General features: G+C 51.0%; 1 protein-coding gene and 1 long non-coding RNA gene across 8 annotated transcripts in view; one reads left to right on the forward strand and one right to left on the reverse strand.

Moving 5' to 3' along the window:
• Positions 1 to 22,051, forward strand: part of LOC131413739 (uncharacterized) — a 40,631-nt gene extending 18,580 nt beyond the window's left edge. The window contains exons 2-4 of one of the 2 annotated variants that reach the window (XR_009222015.1): positions 16,753 to 17,040; positions 17,796 to 17,932; positions 21,764 to 22,051. This is a non-coding gene — a long non-coding RNA (uncharacterized LOC131413739). The remainder of the gene's footprint in view (positions 1 to 16,752; positions 17,041 to 17,795; positions 17,933 to 21,763) is intronic. The other variant, XR_009222016.1, reaches the window with a different exon arrangement.
• Positions 1 to 23,548, reverse strand: part of SCUBE3 (signal peptide, CUB domain and EGF like domain containing 3) — a 37,188-nt gene extending 13,640 nt beyond the window's left edge. For 3 of the 6 annotated variants that reach the window (XM_058554539.1, XM_058554535.1, XM_058554534.1), the window contains exons 1-8: positions 22,934 to 23,548; positions 10,334 to 10,456; positions 9,252 to 9,377; positions 6,434 to 6,568; positions 5,348 to 5,473; positions 5,039 to 5,155; positions 2,854 to 2,901; positions 333 to 449 (exon numbers count right to left, since the gene is read on the reverse strand). In XM_058554539.1, the coding sequence (XP_058410522.1) occupies positions 333 to 449; positions 2,854 to 2,901; positions 5,039 to 5,155; positions 5,348 to 5,473; positions 6,434 to 6,568; positions 9,252 to 9,377; positions 10,334 to 10,456; positions 22,934 to 23,018 (877 nt within the window). In that variant the 5' untranslated portion in view covers positions 23,019 to 23,548. The remainder of the gene's footprint in view (positions 1 to 332; positions 450 to 2,853; positions 2,902 to 5,038; positions 5,156 to 5,347; positions 5,474 to 6,433; positions 6,569 to 9,251; positions 9,378 to 10,333; positions 10,457 to 22,933) is intronic. The other 3 variants (XM_058554540.1, XM_058554537.1, XM_058554538.1) reach the window with 3 other exon arrangements.
• Between the last annotated feature and the right edge of the window lie 2,919 nt (positions 23,549 to 26,467).

Consider the following 26,467-nt stretch of genomic DNA (forward strand, 5'->3'; position numbering starts at 1 on the left):
CCTCGTGCACACACAATCTGGACTCAAATATCCTTCTAGACCCAGGGACAAATGTGAATGGCATGTTCATTAACTACGAAGGTTAGGGACCCGTAGCGGGACAGGAATGAGAACAGAGAAAACAAGGTAGGGTAGGGGCAGGGGGCACTAAGGAACTGGCTGGACTTTTGTGCCCCTTGAACTGAGATGGGAAAGGTAGACAGGAGACAATGTCCTCAGTTCTTTATAATCGTGTCCTCCAGGGGGTTGAGGAGGTCCCATAATAGGTGCTCTATCTCTGGTCCCAACCTCAGCCCCTTACCCTCAAGCTCCTGTCCTCTGAAATCCCTTACCTTTGCAGGTCTTCCTGTCTGGCTGCAGCATGAAGCCCACGGGGCAGCTGCAGTGGACACCCGTCGCTGCATCGTGGCACTTACTGTCACAGCCCCCATTATTGACAGCACAGGTCTCTGTTTAGGAGGGAGGTGGGGGATGGTAACTGGGTTATTGGCTTGGAGGAGTCCCAAACTTGAGGGTAGTGGAGAGCACAGAGGCCCGAGGGAAGGCCCTGGCTGCCTCGCTGTGCTTTAGAGGGAGCATTAAGCAGAGGCTCCCAGCCCCCTTCCTCCCATCACTCCCAGCCCCCATCCCCTCACAAGTGCAGCCAAGCAGTCCACTTCCCTGCCCCCTACTTGATTGAAACAAGGTGGACAGCAGTGAGGCAGGTACAAGCCAGAGCTGTCAGGCAGGAATGTGCTGAGGGGGTGGAGGAGGTGGAGAGGGGAGGGCGCAGGGAGGAATGGGAGCTAAGTAAGGGTGGTTCTCGCTGCCAGGGAATGAAAAGGGACAGATAGGAGTTTCCTCCTCTTTACACCAACTATCTCTTTGGTGGGTGGGGGGTCATGGTGAGACAATCTCGGGAAGAGTGAGCCTGGTGATTCCTAGGACAGCTGAGGGATGGCCATCAATTCATCTTCCCCTTCCTCCTTGCCCAGCTGTCTTAAGAAAGATCCCAGTTCCAGGACTCACTGCTCATCCTCAGAGGAGACAGCACGTACTTGATCATTTCTCAGCCCCTTCCCAGCTACCTCCAACTCCTCCCGGGCCCTCCTTTTAGTTCCAGATGGAGATAAGCTGGCTGTTCTGTTGTTGTTTTACTCTCCTATTGGGGAGATGTTGTCTAGGGTAGGGTAAGGGGCAAAAGGAGAAGAAGAATCTAGAAGAGAAGGAACAGCATAAGAAGGTAGGTGAAAGAATTAGAGAACCTCAGACCTAAATCTCTTCCGAAACCCCTCTTGGCTAGTAAGATTTTCCCTTTGCTGAGTGGTCAGAGTGAGGCGAGTATGGATGGGTCACTCTCCCTATTTTCTGAATTCAGAGCAGGAGAAAAAACAGCTTTAAACTGTAGCTCAGGAGAGTCAGGGGAGCCCAGGGAAAAACCACCACCTCCAATAGTGCAAGGCCCTGACAAAGGGACTGTGGAGGAGGTGTAGGCCATCCTCTGGGGGGCCTAGAATTCTCCCATTAGAGAGACAAAATCTGGAGGCCTCTGCTAGGGAAGAGAGGAGAGTGGTTCTCAGAATCAGGGGAGCTGAATGAGAAAAGCAGCGGAGAGTACTATCATCGTCTTGAATCTCTGACTCCTAAAACTCATGCCCAACCCTGTCACTGAGGAGACCAGCAAGGCAAAGAATCCAGGAGAAGGCCAACTCTGCCAGTGGGTCCCTGGTCATGCCCTGGTCCCACAAATGCGCAGGTTTGGGAGCAGCCACAGTGGGATCTCCTATGTACCACTCCCACCTTTGTCTCTCCTGGGGTTCCCCAAGACCATGGAAGGATCTTGGGAGGGAACCTTGAATTCAGGCCCCAAGCCCAGCCATCCACCCAAGAGTGCTCTTAGCATGAGAAGAGGTCCCTCAAGCCCTGAGCAGGGAGAGGGGAACAGACAGCCTGCGCCAAGTCTAGGTTGATTCTGAGGAATGCAGGATGGGGAGCAGCAGAGCTGGCACAATGTCCATCCCAGGTTGGACCAGGCAGCTGAGCATAGCTGCCCACCCCTGTAGGGCAGTGTTCTCCAGGGCAGGTTGGGGCAGCAGGATGGCCTGGCCTCAACCCTTTGTTCTTCAGGTCACAGTGTTAAAACCACAAGTTACTCTGTGCTTACTCTGTGGCAGGTGCTTACTAGATGCTCTACACGCATTATCTCAATCATCACAGCAACCCCAGGGAGAACTCTTATTCTCCCTATTTTATAGAAAAGTAAACTAAGGATCAGAGCAGAGAGTAGCTTGCTTGAGATCATATAGTTAGAAGGTGGCAGAGCCAGGATTCAAACTCAGATCTGTCTGAACTCAAATGTGATACTCTTAACCATTATGGTGGGAGAGAATGGTGAGTGATGCTGGGACTGTGAGCTAATGTGGGTAAGAATCTAAGAAAGAAGCCCCAAGGAGGCGATGGCATCTCACCCTATCCCACCCTTATCTCAGGTGGCACAATGGGCACGATGGGTAAGATGGAGCTGGCTGGGTCTTTAGCTGTGTAGAAAGCAGAGAGAGGGAGGGGGCATGTGGTTGGGAAGGGCTGAGGTGTTAGAAGGTGGGTGAGGGAGAAGGTGGGAGGAGGCAGCAGGAGAGAAGGAGTGTGACAGGATCAAAGACAAAACCAACATGAAGGCTCTTGGGCCAGCTCATGGGGATGCAGGTTTCCTGTCACCCAACGGGCCCAGTACCCAGGCTGCCAGGCGAGCCCTGCTGGCAGGCTGGAGCCCAGTCAGGCTGGGCCCAATGGGCATGCAGTTAGTGGGAGCCCCAGCGGGTTAGCCCTTCCCCTAGCAAGCCAGTGAGAGCAAGCCGAGAGAGCAGACATATTTACCATTAGAAACGGCCTGAGGGGGGATGTGCTGCTCTAGCCGCCTTTCCCCTGTTTGACATTGTAAAAAAGCTGTTTAGATGCTAGGCAGGAGCCACTGTGGCCCACTGTGCCCCAGCCCCCTTCCCGCCCTCCTCCTCCACCCTGCAGGTCCAAACCACTAGCCCCAAGTGATGAGTCCTGAGACTCCCACATTTCATTCCCCAGCCTTGTCCTGCCTGGTATCCTCAAAGAAGCTGGGTTCCCACCAAGTGACTGATGGGAAGCTGAGTCTCAGAGAGGGGCAGTCATGGGCCCAGTACCACACAGCATGCCAAAGGCAGAGCTGCCAAATCCCAAAGGGTGCCCACCCTTTCTGCTAAACTAGACTGCCCTCTCAGTCTCCCCACTAATTCTGAATGTCCTGATGGCCCCGAACAATGAAGTTTCCTCCTACCAGGGCTGGGGAGAAAAATGAGATACAGGGCAAGGTAAAATAAATTTTATTGGAGAAGAGGGAGAGGAACTCAGAAAGAACATAGCTGTGAACCCTAGAACAGCCTCATTTGCTCTCTTCTGCCTCACTTGGCCGTGGCCTAGAAGGCAGAATGGGTCTTGCATTAGGGAAAAGCTCAAGCTTAATAGGGATATTTTCAAAAGCAGCCGTGCCCAGGACTATCTGAACAGAAAGAAACCAGAGAGGGACCCAGCCCCACATCCATGGGCCCCAAGCTCTGTCCTGATACATGCAGCTTTTTGGGGACTGCATGCAGTTTCTTTGGGGGAGACTCTGGGGATGTGTGAGTGTGTCCAGGGGATGGTGGGAGGTTTAGAAAGCAGAAGAATTAGACTTATGAGGAAAAATGAACTGGAACAAACCAGCCTGGAGAAGGCAACATAAAGACCTAAAAATGTTCCAGGATATTTGAAGAGTTAGTTTAGAGGGAAACATGTAGCAGGAGAGATTTTAATTACGGAACTTTAGAACCATGAGTGCAAGTCCCTCGAGCAGGTACCTGGGGGAGACCTTTAAGAGCATCAACTGCTCCCCTGTTCTTGTGTCTGGGGGAAATTCAGTGCTGTCTGCAGAGATGGGGTGGGTCTCTGGAGTGAGATGGGGGAGAGTCTGGTTCTTAGGCTGAATGTCATGTTTCTAAAATACACACAGACTGACTGCATTCACATCTCCTCATCCCTAGCATGTTGTAGCCCATGAGATGAACGGCCATCCATAAATATTCGTGCCCACAGAACAAGTTCGCCCCCGGCCTGGCTCAAGACATAGCCTTTCCCCCTAACCAAACACTTCCCTTTCAGTTTCCACTTCTCCAAGGGGACACCTTATCCCATCATCTTTCTCAGCACCCTGTGAGCACATAGTAATTGGCCTTCATGAAAGACCTAAAGATTTAGGGAATTAGGAATTAAACTTAAGGAATTAAACTCATCTATGGTACCTGAAGATACATAAGGTAAGGCCTAAGAATTCAGGAAAAGGGATCCAGATGTTAAGAAGGCCCCAAACCAGGGCAAGAAGGATGGAAAGCTAGAGTTGGGGAGGAATTGAGAGGGCTACAGGCAGAGCAGAGAGGGAGTACCACTGGAATGTGGAGAAGAAAGAAGGAAATGGGAGTTAGGACGAGGGGAGCAGAAAGGGGATTTATAGGAGGAGAGTGAGGAGAGAAAGGATAAACAAGAAAAAGATACCTGGAGTCAGGAAACCCCATTTCTCAGTTCAGGGCTGGTTGTTCAAGGAAAGAGCACTGTCCCACCCTCAGTTCCAGAGTGGGGACAGTGGGCTGTGATAGCTCCCATCTACCACACTGGTCAACCAGGGCCTCTGGTCTGGCTTAATCCGCTGCATTGCCCCAGCTCTCCTCCCCCTTCTCAACCACAGCCTTAGTCAACAAGCACCTTGCTAATTATTCCCAGTTTGACAACACTTTATCCTGGATAAAGAGGATGGTGAGGCTCCTGGGGGGAGGGCAGTAGAACCAATGGGTGAGGCAGGAGAAGAGGGTCAGGTGAGGCCTTCAATCTCTCAGAGTTGTCCCTCACTAGATCTGACATTGTCTGGGTCTTCAACTCACTCACCAGTCACTCTGCATCCAGCACCTGGGACCCATGTGCTCCCCACTCCCCTGGTTCCCACAGGTCCCTACCCCCACCCCCACCCAGGTGGACTGAGTTCTCCACTGTCCTCACCCACCGATGCATGTCTTCCCGTCGGTATGGAGCACAAACTTGACGTGACAGCCGCACCGGGGACCCTGTTCTGTGTCATCGCACGTATGCTGGCAGCCACCGTTACCATAGTTGCACGTCACTGTGCAGAGAGGGCAGGAGGCCTGTCAGCTTGCTTCTCCCTGGGTACCACAGTTCTCCATAACACGGATACTGGCCCTTTTATCTAGTTGCCTCTCCCATGCTCCCTTTTCCTCCCACCTCTTGCTGCTGAGCCCCCACTCCCCTCCTCTTTGTCTCCCCTTCTCCCCTACTGCCATCCCAATTATCTCACATTTACAGTCCCGTTGGTTCTTGGTGAGCTCAAAGCCAGGGCGGCATTCACAGGCAATACCACCTTTGGGTGTCTCTCGGCAAATGTGAGCACAGCCATGGTTCTTGTTCATGCAATTCATTCCTTCTAAAAGGGAAGACGTGGGTGGTGAATGCTCTGTAGTCCTGGACACCTAGAAGAAGAGGAACTAGAAGGGATAGTTTGGGCCTAGGGAAATGAGAGAATTCCACTGAGGCTGCAACACAGAGAGGAGACTGACTCTTCCCCTCATGGGCCCCTGTCCTGCCCAGAGAGCTGGGTGCTAAGGAGCAGAGCTCAGTGCCATTATGAATGATGTATAGGTATTGATACCCAGCCCCAAGAAAACCCATATGATCACCCTATCCTTCAAACAACCAAAAAATAGTGTCTAGGTACTGTGTTAGTGGGTGGATTTAGGAAGGACTCAGAAAAATAGAAGACATGATCTCTTTCCTCAAAGAGCTTACAGTCAAACTGGGAAGAAGATAAATAACATTTATAATGTGAGTGAGGAGTAATTGGTACAGATAATTACTATATGATTTTATTTGACAAATATTTATTAAACTCCCACTACATGCAAGGAAGAATATTAGGTTCTTGGAATACAAAGATGAATTAGACATAGTCCCTGCCCTCAGAGGGGAAGAGAGCAGAGTCACAGAAACAGACAACACATACTCCACTATTCCTGACTGACCCTCCCAATCCAATCCAAAGAATGAGGCATCAGTGAGGCCCTCTCAGATAACAGCAGGTTAGAGCTCGGCCATCTACAATTAGGTACAACATCCACCTTGGGTATGGACACAGAGGATGCCCCATAGTAGCCTCAGTCCCACACTGACCCCAACCCCAAATGAACTCTCCCAGATTTTGCTCTAACACAGACCATCTGTCCATGGAGCCCTTAGAATGTGATTGGGTTGAGGGACAAGAGAAGGAGGAGCTAGCAGAGTTGAGAACAGAGGGTGAGACCTAGGGGGTATTGAAGGAAAGCTCCGAAGCAGACTGAGAGAGAAGCCTGGGAGTGCAGGGCTGGACCCTCCCAGGTCATGGGCTGACCTTCCGGCCGCTGGATGCAGGTGTGCTGGTTGTCGCTGAGGAAGAAGCCTTCCCGGCAGTGGCACTCATAGCTGCCCATCATGTTGACACAGCTCTGCTGACAGCCGCCGTTGCCCTCGGCACACTCATCCACATCTGTGCAAGATAGGTGGTTGGTGAGGCCGTGGGGTGCAGGTCAGGGTCTAGGATATGCCCTGAGACTTCAGCAGCAAGGGCCGAGAGCAGTCTTAAGAATCTAGCACACACACCCCATCCCCCGAGTCGAACACCCAGCCTTAGGCCAGGCAGTTCTCACTCACTAATCAGCTAATGTTCCACTGCTCACAAGAGGCCACCCTAAGAGGGCAAAGGTGTGCAGCTGGTGGGGAGAGGACATTTGAGCATGGCTCACTTAGGTGAAGAGTTGTCTCCCTTTTCCTAACCTGTTGAAATTGGGTCTGAGGGCAGAGGAAACCAGGAAAGGAGCCAGAGCAAGAGGAACAGAGATGAAGATAAGAATAGAGATTGGTCGGGGAGAGGTACTAGGGGCAGGTAGTTGTGATGAGCAGCTAGGGAATCAGAGAACCTCAGTAAAGACTTCATGTGCAAGGAGAACTATGGCCATAGTGCTGAGGTCAAAGGAGCAGGGTGGGGAAAGGCAGCAAGCTTCAACTCCTTGCGGGGCAGGGACCATTTCTATGGACAGGCCACAGCTCCGTCCTTCTTCCCTTCCCCCCATGCCTGGGCTTGCTGCCATATTCCCTAGACTTTCTCCTATTTTGGTTTAACAAAACAAAGTCTGGTAGCTTGTCGGGGAGGGGTGAGGAGAGAGCTGCCAGGCCACACCCTAATCACCACCCCAAATCACCACCCCCAGGTCCCAGAGCCCAGCTCATCCTGGGGCTCCCACTTTAATGCCTTGACTCCATCTCTATGCTACCTCCTGCCCTCCCAAGTCCACAGCCCTTCTCAATTTTCCTTGGCCCAGGAGGTATCATGGAGATTGGTCCCCAAATGGAGCAGCTGGAATCTGGGCTTCTGAGGGCCTCATCTGCTCCTCTCTTCCCATCCTCTCTGCTGAGCCCTGAAACCCTGTCCTTTCCCCTTCTGCCAAGGGCAGAGGGGCCCAGATCCAGCAGGCTCCTGCCTAACAGAGGTGCACCTTTGGGAAAGCTAAGGAGGTATACTTTCCTTTGCCTTATTCCTGTCTCTGTCCCATCTCTCACTAGACCCCTGACTTTTCCCCATCCGTCTTCCTGTTCTTACCCCATCCTACATTTCCATCCTTCTGTTTGCTCCCTTCTATTCCAACCTTGTGACTTTGCTATTCTAGCCAAGTTCTTCCTTCCAATTCTCAGTGGGGAAACTGATGCCCAGGGCATAGATGACTTACGCAAGGTTCCCCTAAAAACCAAAGGTAGGGTTAAGACTTTGAACCCCAACCCTAGGGTTAGGGTTAGATAGACCTTTGCTCCCCATTCCATACCTACCCATTCTCTTATCCCTCTGGTTAGTTTTCCCCAAAACACTTATAGGAAAACTAGACTTGGTGAGAATTGGGGGCCTAGAAAGGTCGAAGGCAACCAAAGAACTCAGAAGCTGATGTTTGCCGTCCTGGTCCAAGTTTCACAGCTTCTTTTTCCAAAGGAGTCCCCAAAGAGGCCGTCACAGGTGACTGGGCAGATGAGTAGTAAGGTCCTTCCCTGACTGCTACAGTGGTAGGAGAGGTGGCCAGGGCTGGGGGGAAGGGCCCAGCAGGGATCAGGGTTTAGAGGCCTGAGTTGGGAGCAGAAACCTATAAGCCTATAAGGTCCAAGGATGGAATATGACTGGGTTCAGAGGCATCTCTAGTAAGGAGGCTCTCCTAGGCCGATGGGACCTCAGATAATTCATCTGTTTGGTCAGGTGGTGGGTGGGGGAGCAGCCTAGCCTGCTTTTCCAGGCATCATTCCTCTGCTTCTCTTCCTTTCCTGGTCTTCTATTTCCAGTCTCATATTTCTGTTTTGGCACCAGAGAGAAGGAATTTGGGAAAGAACCCCTGGGTTCTCATCTCAAACCTTTTTCTGCTATGGGCTTCAGTTTTTCTACTTGGGGAAGAATCTGACATGGTCCCAGTAATTTTCCAAAATGACACAGACCAAAGTTGAGTTTAGTTCCCTAGAGATTCTCCTATCTCTTATCCAGCTCCTGGGACAAAGGAGATGAGGTCAGATTGACGCCTCACAAGTGAGGAGGGTGCGCCTGGAGATTGCAGGAGGAGCTGGGAGAAAACCAGCCTTTAAGGGTCAGAGGCTCCACAGAGTACAGGGAAGCAGCAGTAGCAGCATCGACAACATTCCTCTCCTTTACTGAGCACCTACTGTGTGCTAGGGATTGTACAGGGCTCTTTACACATGTTCTCTCATAGTGATTCACTCAGCAGCCCTCTGAGTGGGATATTACCATCTCCATTTTAGAGATGAGGAAGCTGAGATTCCCAGAGATTAGTTGATTTGCCCAAGGCCCCACAGCTAGTAAGCAGCAGAGAGAGCCAGGATCTGTCTGGAGCCAAATCACCTTCCCACCACACTCCATCCCCTGTGGCTAAACCTACTAATGTCATCTCCTGGCCCTTGCCCTGGGAGCACTTTCCAGCAGCATCTCCTCTGATGTTTTTCATCCAGCAGCAGGATTATTTCATTTCAGTGCCCAGTCTCAAAGGGGAGGCTGACCTTGTTCTCTGTTTTGTGGGAATGCAGCTTTTTGATCACTTTCCTCTCCTTGCCTGGGAAATGGGAAATGCTGAAAACACCTCCTTCCCCACAAGACACCTCCACCCACATCCTTCTCCCTTGCTCACCCAAACAGTTGTGGCCGTCATGTGCCAGGTGGAATCCATCATAGCAGGTGCATCGGTAATTGCCAGGGATGTTGACACAGTCATGCACACAACCTGCATTATCCTCTCGTTCACACTCATCCACATCTGTGGGCAAAGAGGAGCTGAGGCAGCTGGACCCACCTGCGTGCCCCCTACTGTCCACCCGTGCTCCTCCTTGTGGTGGTTTTTTAAAAAAACATAGCCTTCTGTGTGTGTGTGTGTGTGTGTGTGTGTGTGTGTGTGTTTACATAGTTGCTTTCATAGCCTACAAATCATTTTGCATTTTATTTTCATTTAAATTTGTCATAAACATTTTCACGTTTCCACTCAGTCTAACTACCACTGTACATGGTTGCAGAATATTCCATCGTGTTGCTATGTCATAATTTATTAATCCTTTTTCTTTATTGTTAGATTTCTTCCATTTATTTTACTATCATAAATAATGCATCAAAGAACATCTCCCATATATTATTTTGTTTCTTTGAATTTCCTTTGAATAAATCTTTAAGAGTAAAATTCCTGGGTTAAACGGTATAAATACCTTTTAAGATCCCTGCTAGGTATGACAAAACCACTTTTCAATTTATAATGTCACCAGGAATTTACGAGTGTACCTTGTCCACTGAAATCTTACCAACACCGAAGGTCAGAAATTTACAATAACATCTCAAGACTGCTTTCATTTGCATTGCTTTAATTATGAGAAGATGTGTTTGTATACTGTATGAATTTCCCCTGGGGTAAACAGTCTGTTCTCATCCTTTATGGGCATGGTGTAAGAGTCTAAAGATGGAAGTTCCAATGTCAGGGAACCTCAGGCCTTAGTCCCATGATTCTAATCCCCCCACCCAGCCAGGTTGTATGGCTGTGAACTACTCCCACCAGGGCCTCAGCGAGCCTATATAGTGCCTTTGTGCTAATTAGAAAATAGCGCCCTCTTGGGAAGAAATAGCTGCCCCCCAACTCCCCTCCCCATGCCGGCGCAGTGTGGCCATCTGAGGGCACGGATTTCCCCTCTCCGGCAGGTCCACCTTCTCCAGATTCCCTCCCAGCCTCACCTTTGCAGTGTTTACCATCCCCTGTGTAGCCAGACTTGCAGATGCACTTGTACGACCGCGGGGTGTTCTGGCAGATAGCATCAATGTGGCAGTTGTCGGTCCCCTCCACACACTCGTCCACATCTGGCAGGGGCAGAGGAGACACATGAGACCCCCTGCTGGTGCCTCCCAAGGGGTGTCTTGAAGGTGGTTCCCCAATGGGAAAATCCCCTCCAGAAGCAGGTGCTCTTCCACTCCCCTCTGATTTCAGAGTGGGCCGACTTTGTAATTTCAGGAATTCAGAAAGAACCCCTACTCCTCTCAAAAATACTTAATCCACAATGACAGCTAGAATTCCATCATTTGAAACACTCCTCTTTGATTTAAAAACAAACAAAAAAACCCTTGGACTGGATAGCACACTTAACTTGATTAGAAATATTCAACCTAGTGTGAATTAGTTTTCCTTTCTTAGGAGGAGGCTTAGGGGGAGGGGGAAGAGAAAAGGCATGGGGACAGTGGCCTCTGAGAAAGTGGCAGAGTCCACCAGCCATTGATAATTAAAGGAGGAAGGAAGGGAGACGGGGCATCTGAGGAATCCTCATCTCCTTCACAATTCTGCTTGAGACCAGGCTTGCTCTCACTTGCCCACCATGGCACCAAGAATCTTTAGAGGAAAGAAGTTCCATGCTGGAAGATTTCCCTCAGCCCCTATGCTGTCAACATCAGAGGGACCAGGAGCTGGCAGGGCTGGCACTAGCAACCTGAAGCCTGATAAGTGCAGCCCTGTGGCTCTCCAGCTGACTCAGGCAAGCCCACCCATCCCGCCGCCCTGAGCGCTTTCATCTAACCCCAGGTGCTCTCTCTCCTGGCCCTTGCTTTGACACCAGGTGCTACTCACAGAGCTATGCTAAAGAAGAGGTCTCCCAAGGTCTAGCAAAACAGGTGGTTCAGAAAGGAGAAAGGAAAGAGAATCATTTATCATCTTTGAGCAAGAGTCCAACTTCTGGGGCAATGTTATGATGCCCAGAAAGCTGAACTGAAATAAGGAAAAATGTTTCATTCAGTTGAAAATGCTTTGTAAAGTGTGTTTGTGAAAGGTGCTACACTGAAGGCTGTGGAGGCTGGGCCCAGCCAAAAGAAGAGACAAATAACATGAAGCAGGATGGGGTTGAGTGCCAAGAAGGCATTAGAGATAAGGTGAGGGGGTCCTCAACGCTGGCTGCACATCAGTCAACTCCCCTAGGAGATGCTCAAGTGCCACCCCCAGAGATTCTGGTCAACTAGTCTGGGCTGGGTCCTGGCCATCAGTACTTTTCTAAAGCTCCCCAGGTGAGTTTAATGTGCAGCGAGGCTTCAGAATCTTTGTTAAAAGGAAGATCAGAGGAGGAAGAGACTACTTCTAGCTGTGAACTGGGAAACTCAACATAGTAGCAATCCGCAAGTAAAAGAAAAGGGATTTGAAATCAAGACCAACTTCCAAGTGTGATCTGTGGACTGTAGAATTGCCTGGCTTTTATTAAAATGCAGATTTTTAGGCCTTATCACTGACCTAATGAATCCAAATCCTAAGGTGCTCGATACATTTTTTACTGAATGAATGAATGAGTGGACCAGTGATTGCTCCAATTTATAGACACCCATGAGTCCTAGCTTGAAACAGTTAACTGTCCTCTGCTTTCATATTTCAAGAAGTACTTTGGGGTCAGGACTGAAGCTTCCTGGGGCTATGAAGAGAACTGAAATTTGGAAGAGTGCCCCCAAACACTCTGCCTCAAATCTCCCAGGCTTCTCTTCAGCTCTGCACTCTACCCTCCAACTCTCTCCGACTCCTCTGCAGCAGTCCACCATGCCCAGTGATTCTAACTGCTGTAATTCACACTTATTCTCCACTTCACTCAGGCTCTGCAGTCATGGTGTCTGCCTGCTGCCCCACTCTGGGAAGTTATCCCAAAGTGAAAGAATGGAGAAAAGGGGCCATGGAAGACTAGTTCATAAGAACTTTTCTGATTCCCTTATTTCTTCCTCTTTGAAATGGGAGTGATAAAACCTCCTCATAAGAGGCTGTGAACAGTTGATGAGATAATTTGTGTAAAGAACCCAATAAAGTGTCTGGTAAATAGTAGGTTTCCAATATATGGAAGTGTGAGATGATAAATATTAAATCACTGATTCAGACAACAGATGCTCTAGGACTGTGTTGTCTAAGATGGTAGCCCCTAGGCAAATGTGGCTATTTAAATTTAAATTAATTTAAAATTCAGTTCCTCAGTTGTACTATCCACAGGCCAAGTGCTCAATAGTCATACGTGGCTAATGGCTACCATAGTAGACAGCACAGATCTGGAACATTTCCAGGAAGTTCTGGCAGGAAGTTCTATGGGACAGTACTGCTCCAGGAGTTCTGAATAAGGGATACCTCTGGGCCTGGGTGGACCAAAAAAAACTTCCTGAGGATTGGGATTCAAGTTGAGTCTTGGAGGTTTGATAAGCATTAGTCAGAAGAGGAAAGAGGAAATTTCAAGTGTGGTTAAATGCATGAAGAAAGACAAGGCACCCAGAGGTCCAAGTCCTTCTTGCCCCCACATTTACATGTGCCCTCCACGGTGGGGAAAAATATTTCTTAACAACTAATTCTAATTTCTGAATGGCTTAAGGCTTAGGTTTATATGTTCATGTTGGGTCCCTGGAGGAGGGACTGGATGATCACCCCCTTCTCTGTGGTAACCCTTGTGAGTCTTAGAGGCAGCCTGAGGCACTGGACCTCACGGATTCACTGGAATGCTAGTGACTAATAATCATCCTGTTCATCCTGCTTTGAGCTCTCTTCTCCTTCTGTCTCTTTCCATCCTTTCCCCAGAAGCCAGCAGGGCAACCTGGAAACTAATCTGGAAGCTCTTCCTCTAGGGCCATCTCAGGGGTATACTCGCCCGTCTCTGAACCAGCCAGTGCTTCACTAGGGTCTGCATCAGGCTATCTGGGTTCCTAGTTCTTTCCTCTGCCTCCAATTCAGTGCTCACCAGTACTAGAGTAGACCCTGATGCTGACTGCAGCAAACTCAGGCTTCCTGGCAGGGCCTTTAGACCCTTCCATCAGCTGGGCTTTTCCCGCCATCTTACCCCTCTCCCTTGCTCACTACGCTTATCCTCCTTCACCAAAGAGTCTCTGCTCTGGAAAACTTTATCTTCTCCTTATTCCCTCTACAACACCTAACCATTCTACTACCCCTTCCCACACATTCACACACATCTCATTCTTCACATTTGAGATGCAGTCCTCTCGTTTCTCTTCTAGCCACACTGTGCCCAGCTTCCCAAATCTGGCTCAAAATTGTCTTCCCAAGGGTCTGGCCCCGTGGCCTAGTGGTTAATTTGGCATGCTCCGCTTCGGCGGCCCAGATTCACAGGGTCGGATCCCGGGTGTGGACCTACACCACTTGTTAGCTATGCTGTGGTAGCAACCCACATACAAATCCCACATACAAAGTAGAGGAAGGCTGGCACAGATGTTAGCTCAGGGCTAATCTTCCTCAGTTAAAAAAAAAAAAAAAAGTCTTCCCAAAAGCTCTTCCTGGTAAGCCCTTATTCCTGGTGAGTTCCTGGCCCTGGGGCCTCAGTTTGCCTCAGCTCACCTGCAGCTATTGCTGAGTTGCTCTGCTAATGCTCTAAAGCCATATCATGTGGCATGTGCAGCTTTCCTCACTTGGCTGGTCACTTGCTGAGGAAGGGACCCTTCAACTATTTGGATGTAATCTTTCAAAGAAAAACAGGCCTAAAACAGAGCTCTGAAACAGGGCCCCAAATTATACCCAGCATCTCCTCTTTTTTCCAGTTCATTCCTTCAGAGCTCCCTCCCTCCACATCTGCCCACCCATAATTTGTCCGTGCAGGGATCCGTTCAACACCCATGGGCACAGTCTTATCTTAGCTCATTCTCTCAGGATGCAGGTATCTACTACTGGCCTCACAAACTAGTGGATGCTGTTGGGCATGGACTGGTTTAGACCAGTGGTTCTCAACCCTGGCTGCACACTGGGGTTCCCTGGGGGCCTTTTAAAAACTGTGACTGTCCAGGCACTCTCCTAGACGAGCTGCATCAGCATCTCCAGAGTGAGGCTGGGCTGCTGTCTGTCTTCCCTTCCCAACTCAAGTAATGTGAATAGACTATTTGCCCAAGCTGGGAAGAGACTGGGGGCAGCCACATGACAGAGTATTTGAGAAAAGGAATTCTGAAGTGATACTGTGTCAGTCAAATGCCAGCTCCACCTGTCTGTGTGGTCCTGAGCCAGCCTCTGAATTTACCTGCTCCCTCCTCTGTAAATGGGAATAATAATAATAGCACCTCCTCATGGGGCTGCCATGAACATTCAAATGAGTGAATACTTATTAAGTACTTAGCATTGCAATGCAGGCATATAGTAAGTGCTCAATAAAGATTTGCTATTTTTATTCCTTTTCTCCAACCTTCTCCCCAGTATCCTTTCTGAACTCCTCTCCCCTCCCTGCTTCCCCTTATCAAAGTCCCATTTCAGGCCTGGTGTAGGGAAATGCAGCACCAGGGGAGCATGTGATGGTACAGGGAATTTTGGGGAGACATCCCTAAAGGTACCTGCTCCACTGCCTATTCCACCATGCTGAGAACTGCCCAAGGAGGAGGGGGAAGTGGGTGAGAGGCCAGTTGGGAACCAAAAAGCTGCCCTCCACAATCCTTTGTGAAGGCTATCCTTTTGTGCCCTTACCCCCAACCCAGGCACTGGGCTAGATCAAAAGCTGAGTTGGGGGAGAGTGGCAGCTACAGAGATACCACAGATGAGGCAAGACCTCCCTGCCTCACCCTCTCCTGGCATGAATGCACAGGTCTGTAGCTGCAGCAGCTTTTCCCAGCGCCATCTGACATTTCTTCTGGATTTGCTTCAGTGCCTAGCAGAGCGCTCCATAAACTCTGCTAAATGTAGGGAGGAAGGTTGAGGTGGGGGTTGGGGAATGTGAGCCTTAGAGGGCAGACCAGAAAGGGTGGATTATTATAACATAGGCACTCCTAAGATTCCCTTCTGAGGATGGGGAAGTGTACCCTAAAAGGCAAGCAGGAGGAGTCCCAAGTAAACACTTCATCTACTTCAAAATTTTGCCCAGGTGCAGCTCAGGAATAACAACAAATGGAAATGAGCAGGAATGCAGGCTGCAGATAAGCAGACACTCCTAGATAGAGTCTAGCCCACCATTATATTACCACAGTAGTTACCTTACCCGTCACAGGGTGTGGGGATAGTTGTGGGCAAATTTGCTGGGCCCAATGAAAAGGTCCAAAGCAGCCTGCCTGGTGTCCTAATGTGTCCACATGGCTGTGACATCCTTCTTGGCCCGGCCAGGTTAACCCAGGATGTTTGGTGTGTCTATCTCTATTTTCCTCTCCTTAAATGCCTTCAAATCTCATCCATCATTGAGGACCCAGTTCAGGTGCCACTGCTGGGTGGCAAGCTACCTGTGACTGTTCCAGCCTTCTCTGATCTACTCTTTCTCTAACTCTTATGGCTTTTACTGTCAAGTTCTCTGATTGCCTGACCAACCACTATCTTGTGATGCCTTTTATATGCTACCTTGTACCATTATTTAACGTTTAATTTATGTTTCTTATCTTCCTACTGAAGCTATAAGCTCCCTGAGGCCATGGCTTCTGAATCTTTGAAACCTATACAGCAGGGAATAGAGTTGAGCATATTCATTCAACCATTCAACAAATAGATATTGAGCATTTGCAACATGCCAAGCACTGTGTTAGGTGCTGTATATTTAGCAGTGAACAAGACAGACTAATATGTTGAAGGCATTTAGTAAATATTTGTTAAACAGATGGGTGGATGGATGGATGGGTTGGTGCGTGAGTGGATGAGGTCCATATTTGTGGCATCCTCTCTTTTCTGTTACCACAGAGAAAAAGTCCACTTCTTTACTCTCCTGTGACCCCACAACTGTTCTAGGGGGAGGGCAGTCCCAGGAAGTTTAGTCTTAAGGGTAGAGAGACAGGAAACTCAGGGAAGGGAAGATACCTGCTTAAAGGCATCCATTTGGTGATGCTGAGGCCAGAAGAGACTGGGACCAATGAATCTAGGATAGGATTCCTAGGGAATCCTATGGGATCCACAGGATCTTAGGGTCTTCAGACGTTATCTGAGGCTGCTCAGGCATCTCTTCAGATCATCCTTGTCAGATAGATGTTCCCCAGCCTCAATGCTGACTAACACCTGATGACAGGGCACCAGGGGCCAATTGAGACCAGCATTCCATTGCTGCTCCTTGTCGGTTCCCTTATCCTTTCCTTGATGTTGCCTCCCACATCTAAGTAACATCCAAAGTAGAACCAGCCCAGGCTTTGGCCATGACACCCTAACCTGCAGCATGTGCACATGTACCTACGTTTGTGCACATCTGCTCTACCTCTAGATCAAAAGGGCAACGAGGGAAACTGGTGGAACCTGGCTTCCTGGCTCCAGCTTCTCAGGCTGTCTTCCTGATTTGGAACTGGACTGAGACTCTGTGACCTTAGCTGGAGCCTGGGCCCATCCTCATCCTGGACAAAGCCAGGCAGGTGTGCGAGAGGCCTGGAGAGAGTCCAGGAAACTGCACAGATGATCCCAAGGAGAGACGGAGCATGTTCTTCTTTTAAAAAAAGTACCCTTCGATGAATGTCAACTGATGTATAATTCCACTAGATGTGCAAAGTTCTTTCAGGTAAGTTATTTCATTTGGTCCACAAATGGTCCTGTCTCTCATTATACAGATGAGGAACAAGCCCAAAGAGGGTATCTTGGGGAAGAGCAAACAGCTAGTGCAGAGCCGGGACCCAGGTCTTCTGACTCCCAGTCCAGTGCTCTCTCACTACACACTGTCTTCTATAAACAGTTGAGGGAGGAATCCATGCCTTACTCGTTGTTGTGCCCCGCCCCCCCCAACTCAGCACTTAGTTCAGCGTGACGCAAGCATCCAATACATAACCTTGGGATGTCCTGGAACTGACATTTGGATGCTCCTGGTAGGAAATCAACAGTAGACATGAGGATGCTCTGAGGCTTTGGGTGTGCAGGCAGCAGGGAGGAGGGCAGGCTGAGTGGTGGGCAGGGAAGGAGGGCGGTGCACCATGATGGGCGCAGACAGAGTTGCAGTGAGAAAGGGGTGGACAGCGCAACAGTGGGCAGGTGTCTCCTGCCCTTGGATTCACTATGCGGGTCCAAGCAGCTGGTTAGAAACAAAAACAAACACCAGGGATACAGGTTCCTGCTGTTAACAGCTTCAAACCACCAGAGGAAAACTCCAAATAAATATAATTAGAAACTTGTAAAAACGTCCTCTCTGTAAACCTGCTCCCCAGGGTCTAACCTTTAAGTGGCTCCCCTTCTCCCAGCGCCCCCATGCCCACATATCCTGACACTCCACCCTCACCCAGGGATTCCTTAGATCTGTTTCCTTATTCTGGATCTTCCTTCCAGCCCAGCAGCTCCTGCCCAGGTCTTTCCTCAGCTTGTCACCGTCAGTGACCAGATGCGGACAGCTCCTGGCCTGGGGCTCTGAAATCCAAATCCCACAGCTCTCTAGGGCTATGGTTACAGCCACAGGGAAACCATAGGTAAGAGTGAGGGTCACAGCATCCTATTTAGGTGTCACCATCCCGCCTCTGGGACCAAATCACAGCATCCAATGGCAACTACAAAACAGTGCCTTGGTCAGAAAAGGGGAGATGTCCCTCTGAAAGGGGAACAGAATACAGAGGGCTAGTCTTGGAGCTGAGAATATATGGTGTGGGACCAAGGACTGGGGCCCTGGGGCCTCACCCAGATAGTATTCAGTTCCCAGAACACAAACATTTCAGGTCCACTTCCCAACATTGTTGGATACACACACATTCACACACACAGAAACACTTGTTCTGCAGGGGCTGTTGCCAGGGGGAAATACCCCACTTAAGGACACAGTAAGAATGATCAGGTACTTGGGGCCCCAGGATACTGGGGTAGGGGAAGACAGGAAGAGTAGCCAAGTGACACAGACTTGGGCAGGGAGTAGTGGAGCAGGGCCCAGGGACAAGAGGTCCTGAGATTCAGGTAGGAAGCCTGGGCAGGCCTGGCTGCAGGACTGAGGCGTGCTATAGTGTCTCCTGCCTTCAGCAGGAAGGATTTTGATGAGATGTGCAGAATCTCAGAGCTGAAAGGGACCTGCTGATACTCTAGTCCATTTTACAAGTGAGGAGGAGAATTTCAGTTATTTCCTCAGAGGCCCCAATCCTTAGGCTCTGCATTTACTTAAACCCGCTGGCACCATACTCCCTACCCCATGCCATTTGGGGCTAGCAGTATGTGGGCATGGGAAGAGGGGAGTGGCCAATCTGGTGATAGAGGGGCCAATGGGGAGGAGGGGAGGGTCGGGAGGAGGGGAGGGTCCATGTCCCCTCTTAGCCCAGGCGACTAGCTCCTCTACCCCTCAAACATCCCTGGGTTGGCAGTTGTATCACTTTGCCCTGCAAAGACCAACAGTCCCTCTGTTTCCAGACTCCTGTCTTATAACTCAGCCTGAAGAAGCTGTCCCCAGGTCTGGGCCTCTTGTGGGCACTGCCAGCCTTAGAGCAGCTCCGCAGTTTCCAGCGCTGACAGGGACTCTTTCTTAGAAGTGGTCATGTGCTAGGGGTACAGGATGTCAAAGGAGGCCCACACCCTGACACTCAGGGACCAGAGCTGGGGGCAGGGACTGGGGTGAGTTCAGGCAGCAAGCTCCTCCACCTCCATCTTCTTAAGAGGGTCTGAACCCATCCATTCCCTTCCCCCACCCTCAGTTCAAGGCACTGGACCAAGCCATTCCACTTCTTTACTTCTCCAACGAAAACAAAACGCACATTGCCCCGCTTCCTTTTTCCTCTCACTGGAGCACTGCACACACACACACACACCCTGAGTCATGCACACGCACGCTCACATGCCCCAGTGAATGCACATCTCGTATTCTCAAACTCACACCCAGGGCCAGCTCCTTTTACAACAGGTCCCAGCCGCTCACATCTCAAACCGGTTCTCATGCTCTCAGATTCCTGAAGGTTTCAGAAAGCAATCTCATTTAGGGGTTGCTGATAACTTTCTTCTTTCTCTGCCTGTAGTAATTCTGGCCTCCGTGTCTTCTAGTCCCTTCTTTCTCATTCCACCCTGCAGAGACTCAAGGAGATGAGGGGTAAGAAGTGGAAAAGTTCTGCCCCGGCCTCAGGCTTTCCCCACCCCCTGGGGGACATGTCACTGAGAGAAGAGAGGTCAAAGGGATTCCTGAGGAATTTCTAAGCAGTCCACCCCACTTCTCCACCCTTCTGGAAAAATGAGGGGGGGGTGGGCTTAGAGGGAACTGATTGAAGATCAGGCTCCAAAGAGTGGGGACTGACTCTCTCTCTCTCTCCCCAGTGTGGCCTGGATGGGGCACGGGCAATAGCCAGCTGCCCACGGGGCCACCCTTACCCGCTGACACGGTTATGGTTTTCATTTCATATTTTGGAGGGAGGGGCTAGGAGGAACAGTCCCCTCACTGTAAGAGCTGGCCACAGGAGCCCAGGGAAGCGGGGAGGAGAGGAAACAGCCACATTAAAGAGGAAGAGAGGGGTGGGGGAAAGAAAGAGAGAGACACACATATACCCAGACAGAGACCCGGAGAGACGCACCAAGACAGAGAGACACTGTTTGCTGCTAGATGGACACTCTCAGTCCCAGGGATGGTGTTACTTGGAAACTCTAAATACACGACTTTATCAAAATTCTATCCCTAATGAGGAGAGAAAACAACCAGGTAAACTAAATGGCCAGGCTGGCTCTCCCTGAGCCTACCCTGGGGACAAATTTTCCCCGGGACCTTTCCATTCAGCTGTAACCTGAGCCCTATGCGAGGATTAGGTCTTTTTAACCACTGCTGCACGTCCCCCCCCCCCCAAAAAAAGCAAAGCAAATTAATGCTTTTAAGTTAACAATTATCTTGGTTATCCAGTCTGTCTACTTTAAAATACACAGTCAGGCACTTGAAAAACACTCAAAACCATGTACCCGCATGCTCGCTCACTCACTCCCAGTTACACAAGCCTACCCACCCACTCATCCACACACAGTTCTCAAAGACACTAAAACATCCGTATTCATGCTTAACAACTAAGTAACAATAGACACAGACACCCAGCTATGTCACCTGTGGGTGATCGTGGTGAACCTCGCACGCGCGCACATGCACACACATGCGCACTATGGGCTCCCTTCCTTGTCCCTCCCCTCCTTCCCATGCCATACCACTTTGTTCACCCCTGGGGAATCTCTGCAGAAGAGGGACAGAGACTCTGTGCAAGATACTTGCCAAGGGTCTTTGTATTTTAAAGACCTTCATTTAAAAGCATGTGGCGTTAGAGGCACACTTTCTGGCACTGGTGATACCTAGGAGATACATTTGGGAGCAAAGGATGTCCACAGCATTCTGTCTATGGGTAAGGCTGCCCTGCCTGGTCAGTACTTGTCCTTTCTGCGGCATTGGCCTGCAGATTTAGGTCCAGAGACATCCCTCTAACCCAGCAAACTTGTTGTTAGGCAATTTCCGGCAGACCAGGTTGATAAATTTCCTGAATAGCAGGGTCAAAGGCAGCTGAAATAACAGGCTTCAATTCTATGCCCCGCTAGACTCAGGGATCAGAAAGAAGGAAGATGCAAAGCTAATTACAGCCCAATCAGAGCAAGTGTGGCCCGAATATGGGATAAGCAGTGAACAAAACTGTTAGTCTGTAAGTTCCTTGAGGGCAGGGACCTCCACTAGGGCTGCATTTCCCCCACAGCACCCAACAGGGTGTATGATGACAGAGGGAGCTCTGGAGTACCTTGGAGGGATTCTGAGTCCTGTCCCTGAACCATGGGCTGATCTCCCAGGCTTGAAAGCCTTGGCTTGATGGCACCTGTCCCTCCTAGGAGTCTCCATCTGCCCCAGGAATCCCCTTGAATATACTGCTTGCTCCCCCTTTTGCCCCCAACCCCCTAGTCTCACTAGACCACTACAGACACTGGCTCCAACTTGAAAGAGGCCCTTATCTTGTCTCTAGATTACTGCATGAAATCTGTTCCTTCCTTCAGACTAAACTCCCTAGCTAATTCCATGTTATGAGTAAGTCAGCACGCACTACAAAAGCCAGCTTTGTTTATGAAAACACAAGCAAATCCACAGGGGAAGAGGGGCTGCTCCCAGTCTAGGGGTGGCAGTGGGAGTGGGCTGTCTGGACCAGAACTGGAGAAGAGGCAGTTTGGGGTTGGAAGGGGGTGGGGTGGGGTCTGGTATTTGACAGCTGAGGGTCTCTAGTGTTTAGGTTCTGTTGAAGGACAGGTTGGAGGAGGAAGGGGGTAGTTAAAGAGGCAGTGTTTTGGGAGAAGAAGATAGAATTGATATAGCACCTTTCTTTTAACAGAGTGGAAGCCCATCCAGTACCCAGAGCAGCTTAAGAGCCAAGCGCTCAGGCTCCAGGACACAGTGACCTGACTGCCAGAGACTCAGGCTTCCCCAACTCCCAAGTTCAACTTTCCCTTCTGGCCCAGCCACCTCCACATCCCAGCTTGGCTTCAGGAGCCCCTGGGACAATAGGCAGAATCATATCCTCCTGGGCAAAGCCTTGCCAAGAGGAATTTTCTTTTTGTCCACATAAATCTCTTCCTGGGTGAGGACATGATGGGGGAAGGGTGTAGCAAGAGGTCAAGGGGGAGGGGAGGCTGTCCCAAGAGTACTGTAGCCCACCAGCCTGGTTTCTGCCAGCACAGCCTTGGGACTGGCCAGGCAATGAGCCTGGGGTCAGGGATGGGGGCAGGAGGGCCTCTCTGTCTCTCTCTTTAATTCCTAGAGGAATCTGTCAGAGTTCTCCGGCCTGGAATTTTACTTTGTTATTTTAATGCAATTCTGACCTGGATTTAAATGGAATTGGAAACCCGAGGCCTTAATAAATAAATATTATGATAAGAAATGAAAGCCATGCAAGACGAAAGAGATTTCCCCCCAAAGAGGGAGAAACGCGAAATTCTTGCTGGGAGCCAGAGTCACAGAAATTTTCTTCTCTTCTTCAGCGCCCTACTATCCAGTGAGAGACGAGTTGGTTTGTACATAAAAGATTCTATTTTTCTACTGATAAGACAACTTCGAAACTTCTCACTTTGCATGAGGGTTGGAGGTCAGGGGAAAAAAATATATGGCATGGCTGAAAAGTTTTCATTCCCAGTCTCGCCAGGCCACAACTTAAGTTTCTGGCAATGTTGGAGAGAAGACTGTCTCATACTTTTGGAGGACAAGAAGTCTTTCGAAGATGCTGGGGTGGCAGGGGAAGTCGGGCAGAATTCTGAGATGCGTGGTCACTTCTGCCCAGGGCCCCTCAACCTTCTCACTCATCCGTGCCGCCCCTAGTTCCTCTAGCCTTTCGGCCGGGGCGCAGCGCCCAGAGGTCAGGTCCCCACCCGGGAAGTACGGGTGCAAAGTGCCCGGTCCTGACAGCAGCACGCTTCTCGGCACCTGCCCTACCCCTCGGAAATCGCGCCCCCGCCCTCGGGCCCCGCAGCCCCTGCAGCCCCGCGGCCACGCGCCCTTCCTTCCTTACCTTGCGCGGCTTTGCTGTGCTGGGCGGCGCGGGCGTGGACCAGCAGGACGAGCAGGCAGAGTCCGGGCACGAGCCCCGAGCCCATGGCTGGTGCTACCGGTGGCCGGGGCCGGTCTCGCAGTCCGGGGAGGGCGGAAGCGGGCCGGGCCCCCGCGCGCCGGAGGGGGGAGGGGAGGGGGCGCCCCACTGGGGCCGGGCCGGAGGCTGCGGGCGCGGGGCACGGACCGCGGCGCCCTCGGCGGGAGACTCCCGATGCTGCCGGCTTCTCCCGGCCCGACGCCGGGGAGAGCGAGGCGAAGAGAGCGACGAGGCTGGGGGCGCCCGGCGCCGCTGACGGAGGGGAACCCCCGCCCTCTCCAAGCCGGGTTCTGCTAGCGGCGGCAGCGGGGCTGCTTCGTATAATCCCACCCAATTCCCAGCTTCGCCCGGAGAGAGCTGGAGCCGGAGAGCGCGCAGAGCCCGAGCGAGGGACCTGAGAAAGGGGAGGGGAAACGCAGCGCCAGAAACACGCCCTTTCTGCCTCTCTTTCTTCCTCTCTCGCTCTTTCTCCGTCTCTCGGGCTCCGTCTTTTTCTTCGCCTTTCTCCTCCTCCTCCTCTTTCTCCTCCTCTCTTCGCTCCTTTTCGTTTTCTTCCTCCTCCCCCTCCTCCTCCACCACCACCTCCTTTTTCTTGCCCTTTTTTCTTTCAAATGGGGCCTCGGCGCGGCGGCCGCTCCCCCTGCGCGCCCGGGCGCGGCGGCCCCCTCCCCAGGCTGCCGGGCCGCTGCCTGCAGGAATTTACAATCCGGCGCTGGGGGAGCGGGCCCAGTCTCCATGGAGACGGCTTCCCCGGGAGCAGGGAGGTCAGGCGCAGACCGCGCACAATCAATGGATCAATGCAAGCCCCGCTCGGCTCCAGACCAAACAGCACCGGGCTGCGGCTCGTCCTCTCTCGCCGCGGAAAGAGTGGGGGAGCTAGGGTGCGCCCCCCGCGCTCGCACGCGATGAGGGCCGTGCGACGCAGGTTTGCACGCACACCTCCACGAGGAGACAAAGAGAGCGCAGGGTGTCAGGGAGGCTGGGGCGGACGGGAACGCACTGGCACTCAGGCATGCCTGCCGACACAGCCTGACACGCGGGACACAGACACATAGGACCTCGAAAAACTGAGAGCGGCTCCAACAACCGGCCGAGTAACGTCCTCCGAACTCTTACCTCCACCAACACCCCTACCCTCTGGACTCAATCTCCATTCCCAGTGCTGAGCCCACTTTAGTTGAGGACCAAGAAGAAAACAGCCTTCCGCTAGCTAAAACTGCTGGCTCCAGGGCAGACTCCCTTGCAGTTAAGGCCTTGGAGGTAGCCCACTGAGCCACCCTACCCGTATAGACCTGGGCTCACATGTAAAACACTCTTATGAGCTCAGCACAGGGGCGAAAACTAACCCACAGAAACATGCCTATGTGTGTAAACACAAAAGATATGCACAACACACTCCTCCAAAACCTGCCCTCACAGCTTCAAGAGGTGGTCCTGACCAGTCCATTAAGCCTTCATCCCTCCAACTGCAGGGGCAGCAGAGGAAAGATAAACGATACTTTAAAAAATAGGGGCAAAGTGTGCCAAAGGAGCAGTGTGCCTGAACCTGACACATTTACCAGCTCTGCATCTTCTCTGCTTCCATCCTAGGGGAATGAGGAAAGACCTCTTGAAAGGCAGTGAGGGCTTTCTTGGAGTATGCAGCTTTGGTCAGACTGAGACTATGCCAGGCTCCACGCAGTTACTTATTCTTCAGAGCCAATTTTCTGCAGGGAAGACACCCAGACTAACCTCACAGAGCCTTCAGGGAACCAAGGGGGAAGACACAATGACCAGAATCTCTCTGAAAATAACTCAGTTCTTAGGCCCTTGACACTGGCAGCCCACATCAGCTGGGGTGACAGGTGGACTTTGTCAGAGGCCTCCTTAGGCCCTGGGGAGAAGAACTGAGCCCTTTCTTCCCTAGGGATTGAGTGGAAAAGTAGGAGGATGGAAACAGACTCAGGGATGTGGGTTTCTTGTCCCGACTGTATCCTGGGATGAAGATTACCTTTGGGCAAGTCACATCTCAATGGGCCTCAGTGTCCTCATCTAGAAAACAAGAGGGTGGGTTAGCTCGCTAATGGAAAGGAGACAGTGCTCTTAGGAAACCTGGGGGAGGAGGCCTTGAGAACTCCTGCGTGGCGTGAGAGATAATGGTTGGGATGGGACCACATAGATCATAGGAATGGTGTGGAGGCCACAAAATGTTTGGGTCAGATGATCTCCGAGGTCCCTTCTAGCCCTTGTCACTCTAGGATTCCCTCCCTCCTTCATTCCATTGGCAAATCCCTCCCCTTGAAGCAGCTTTGCCTGCTGCCACCAATTATGTGTAGGGCTGGAGGACAAGTGCAAACTTGCCATCCTCTCTGCCCTAAACAAGAGAGTGGTTTTAAAAAAAAAAAGAAAGATTGGAGGTTGCCAGACGGTGCCTGATCCCCATGGGGGCACAGAGAGAGAGCTGAGGAGCCCCCAGCACAGGGAAGGGAGATTGCACTTTGCCTTGCTTTGTCTCTGCCTTGCTTTGGACACTGGTGTGAGCTCCTCTGGGTCCCTAGGGAGGAGAGCTCCAGCCCACTCTCTAAACCACAGGTAAGGTGGGCATGGAGGACTGTAGGGGCAGATTAATAGGTTATCTCAGACCTTCTCTCCAGTTCAGTGTGATTTCCTGGTCCTCTGAGTGTGGGCATTGCCCTGGTGTAGGGGGAGGGAGGCTTGGCTGGGTTGCCCCACCTTAGCCGCTCTGTCTCTGGGAGGCTCAGTATCTTTTACTTTGGTTTCCTTTTTTTTCTCATTTTGTCAGCTTTTCCTCTGTTCATTTCCTCTGATCTTCTAGGACCAGGTGAACTTCCTGCACATCTGGGCAGAAGAGACAGTTCCCTGCCCTGCTCCCCACCATCAAATCTGGTTCCAGCCCACCCCCAGCCCTTCAGAGGATTCTACAGGAGCAGAAGCAGGGCTTATGTCATTGAGCCACTGTGAATTGGGGTGCTGGTCACATTGCCCTATGTCCTGTCCACTTTGCAGGGACTCACAACTGGACTCAAGAAGATGACAAGGAAGGAATAACAAGATGGCTCTTGCAAGTGGTATTACAAAAGCAGCAGTACATACTATACCCTCACTGGCAGGGGCAAAATGTCCCTGGGTTCTCTGGGCTTCCTACACTCACCTCTCAGGCTGCAGTTCGCTTTTGGGCTTCACTTTCCTTCAGGGATGCTTCTAACATTCATTTCATTCTAATTTCTCCTGCAAATGTCTAGAGAGAGGACTGGGCTGGAGGGCCCATAGCTGGTAATATATCGATTCTGATGCTGCTTAGGGATACCTCTTTCGGGGCTCCACAACACTCAGGGACTTACCCTCCTCTACCAAGTCTCCTTCCATGATCCTTTTCTTTTTCTTTCTGCTTCTTAGCTTCCCCATCTGTGAAACGAGTCCAGTGACCCTACCTTGACAGGCAGAACTTGTACATGT

This window comes from Diceros bicornis, chromosome 14 (genome assembly GCF_020826845.1).
Source record: "Diceros bicornis minor isolate mBicDic1 chromosome 14, mDicBic1.mat.cur, whole genome shotgun sequence".
Taxonomy (NCBI): domain Eukaryota; kingdom Metazoa; phylum Chordata; class Mammalia; order Perissodactyla; family Rhinocerotidae; genus Diceros; species Diceros bicornis.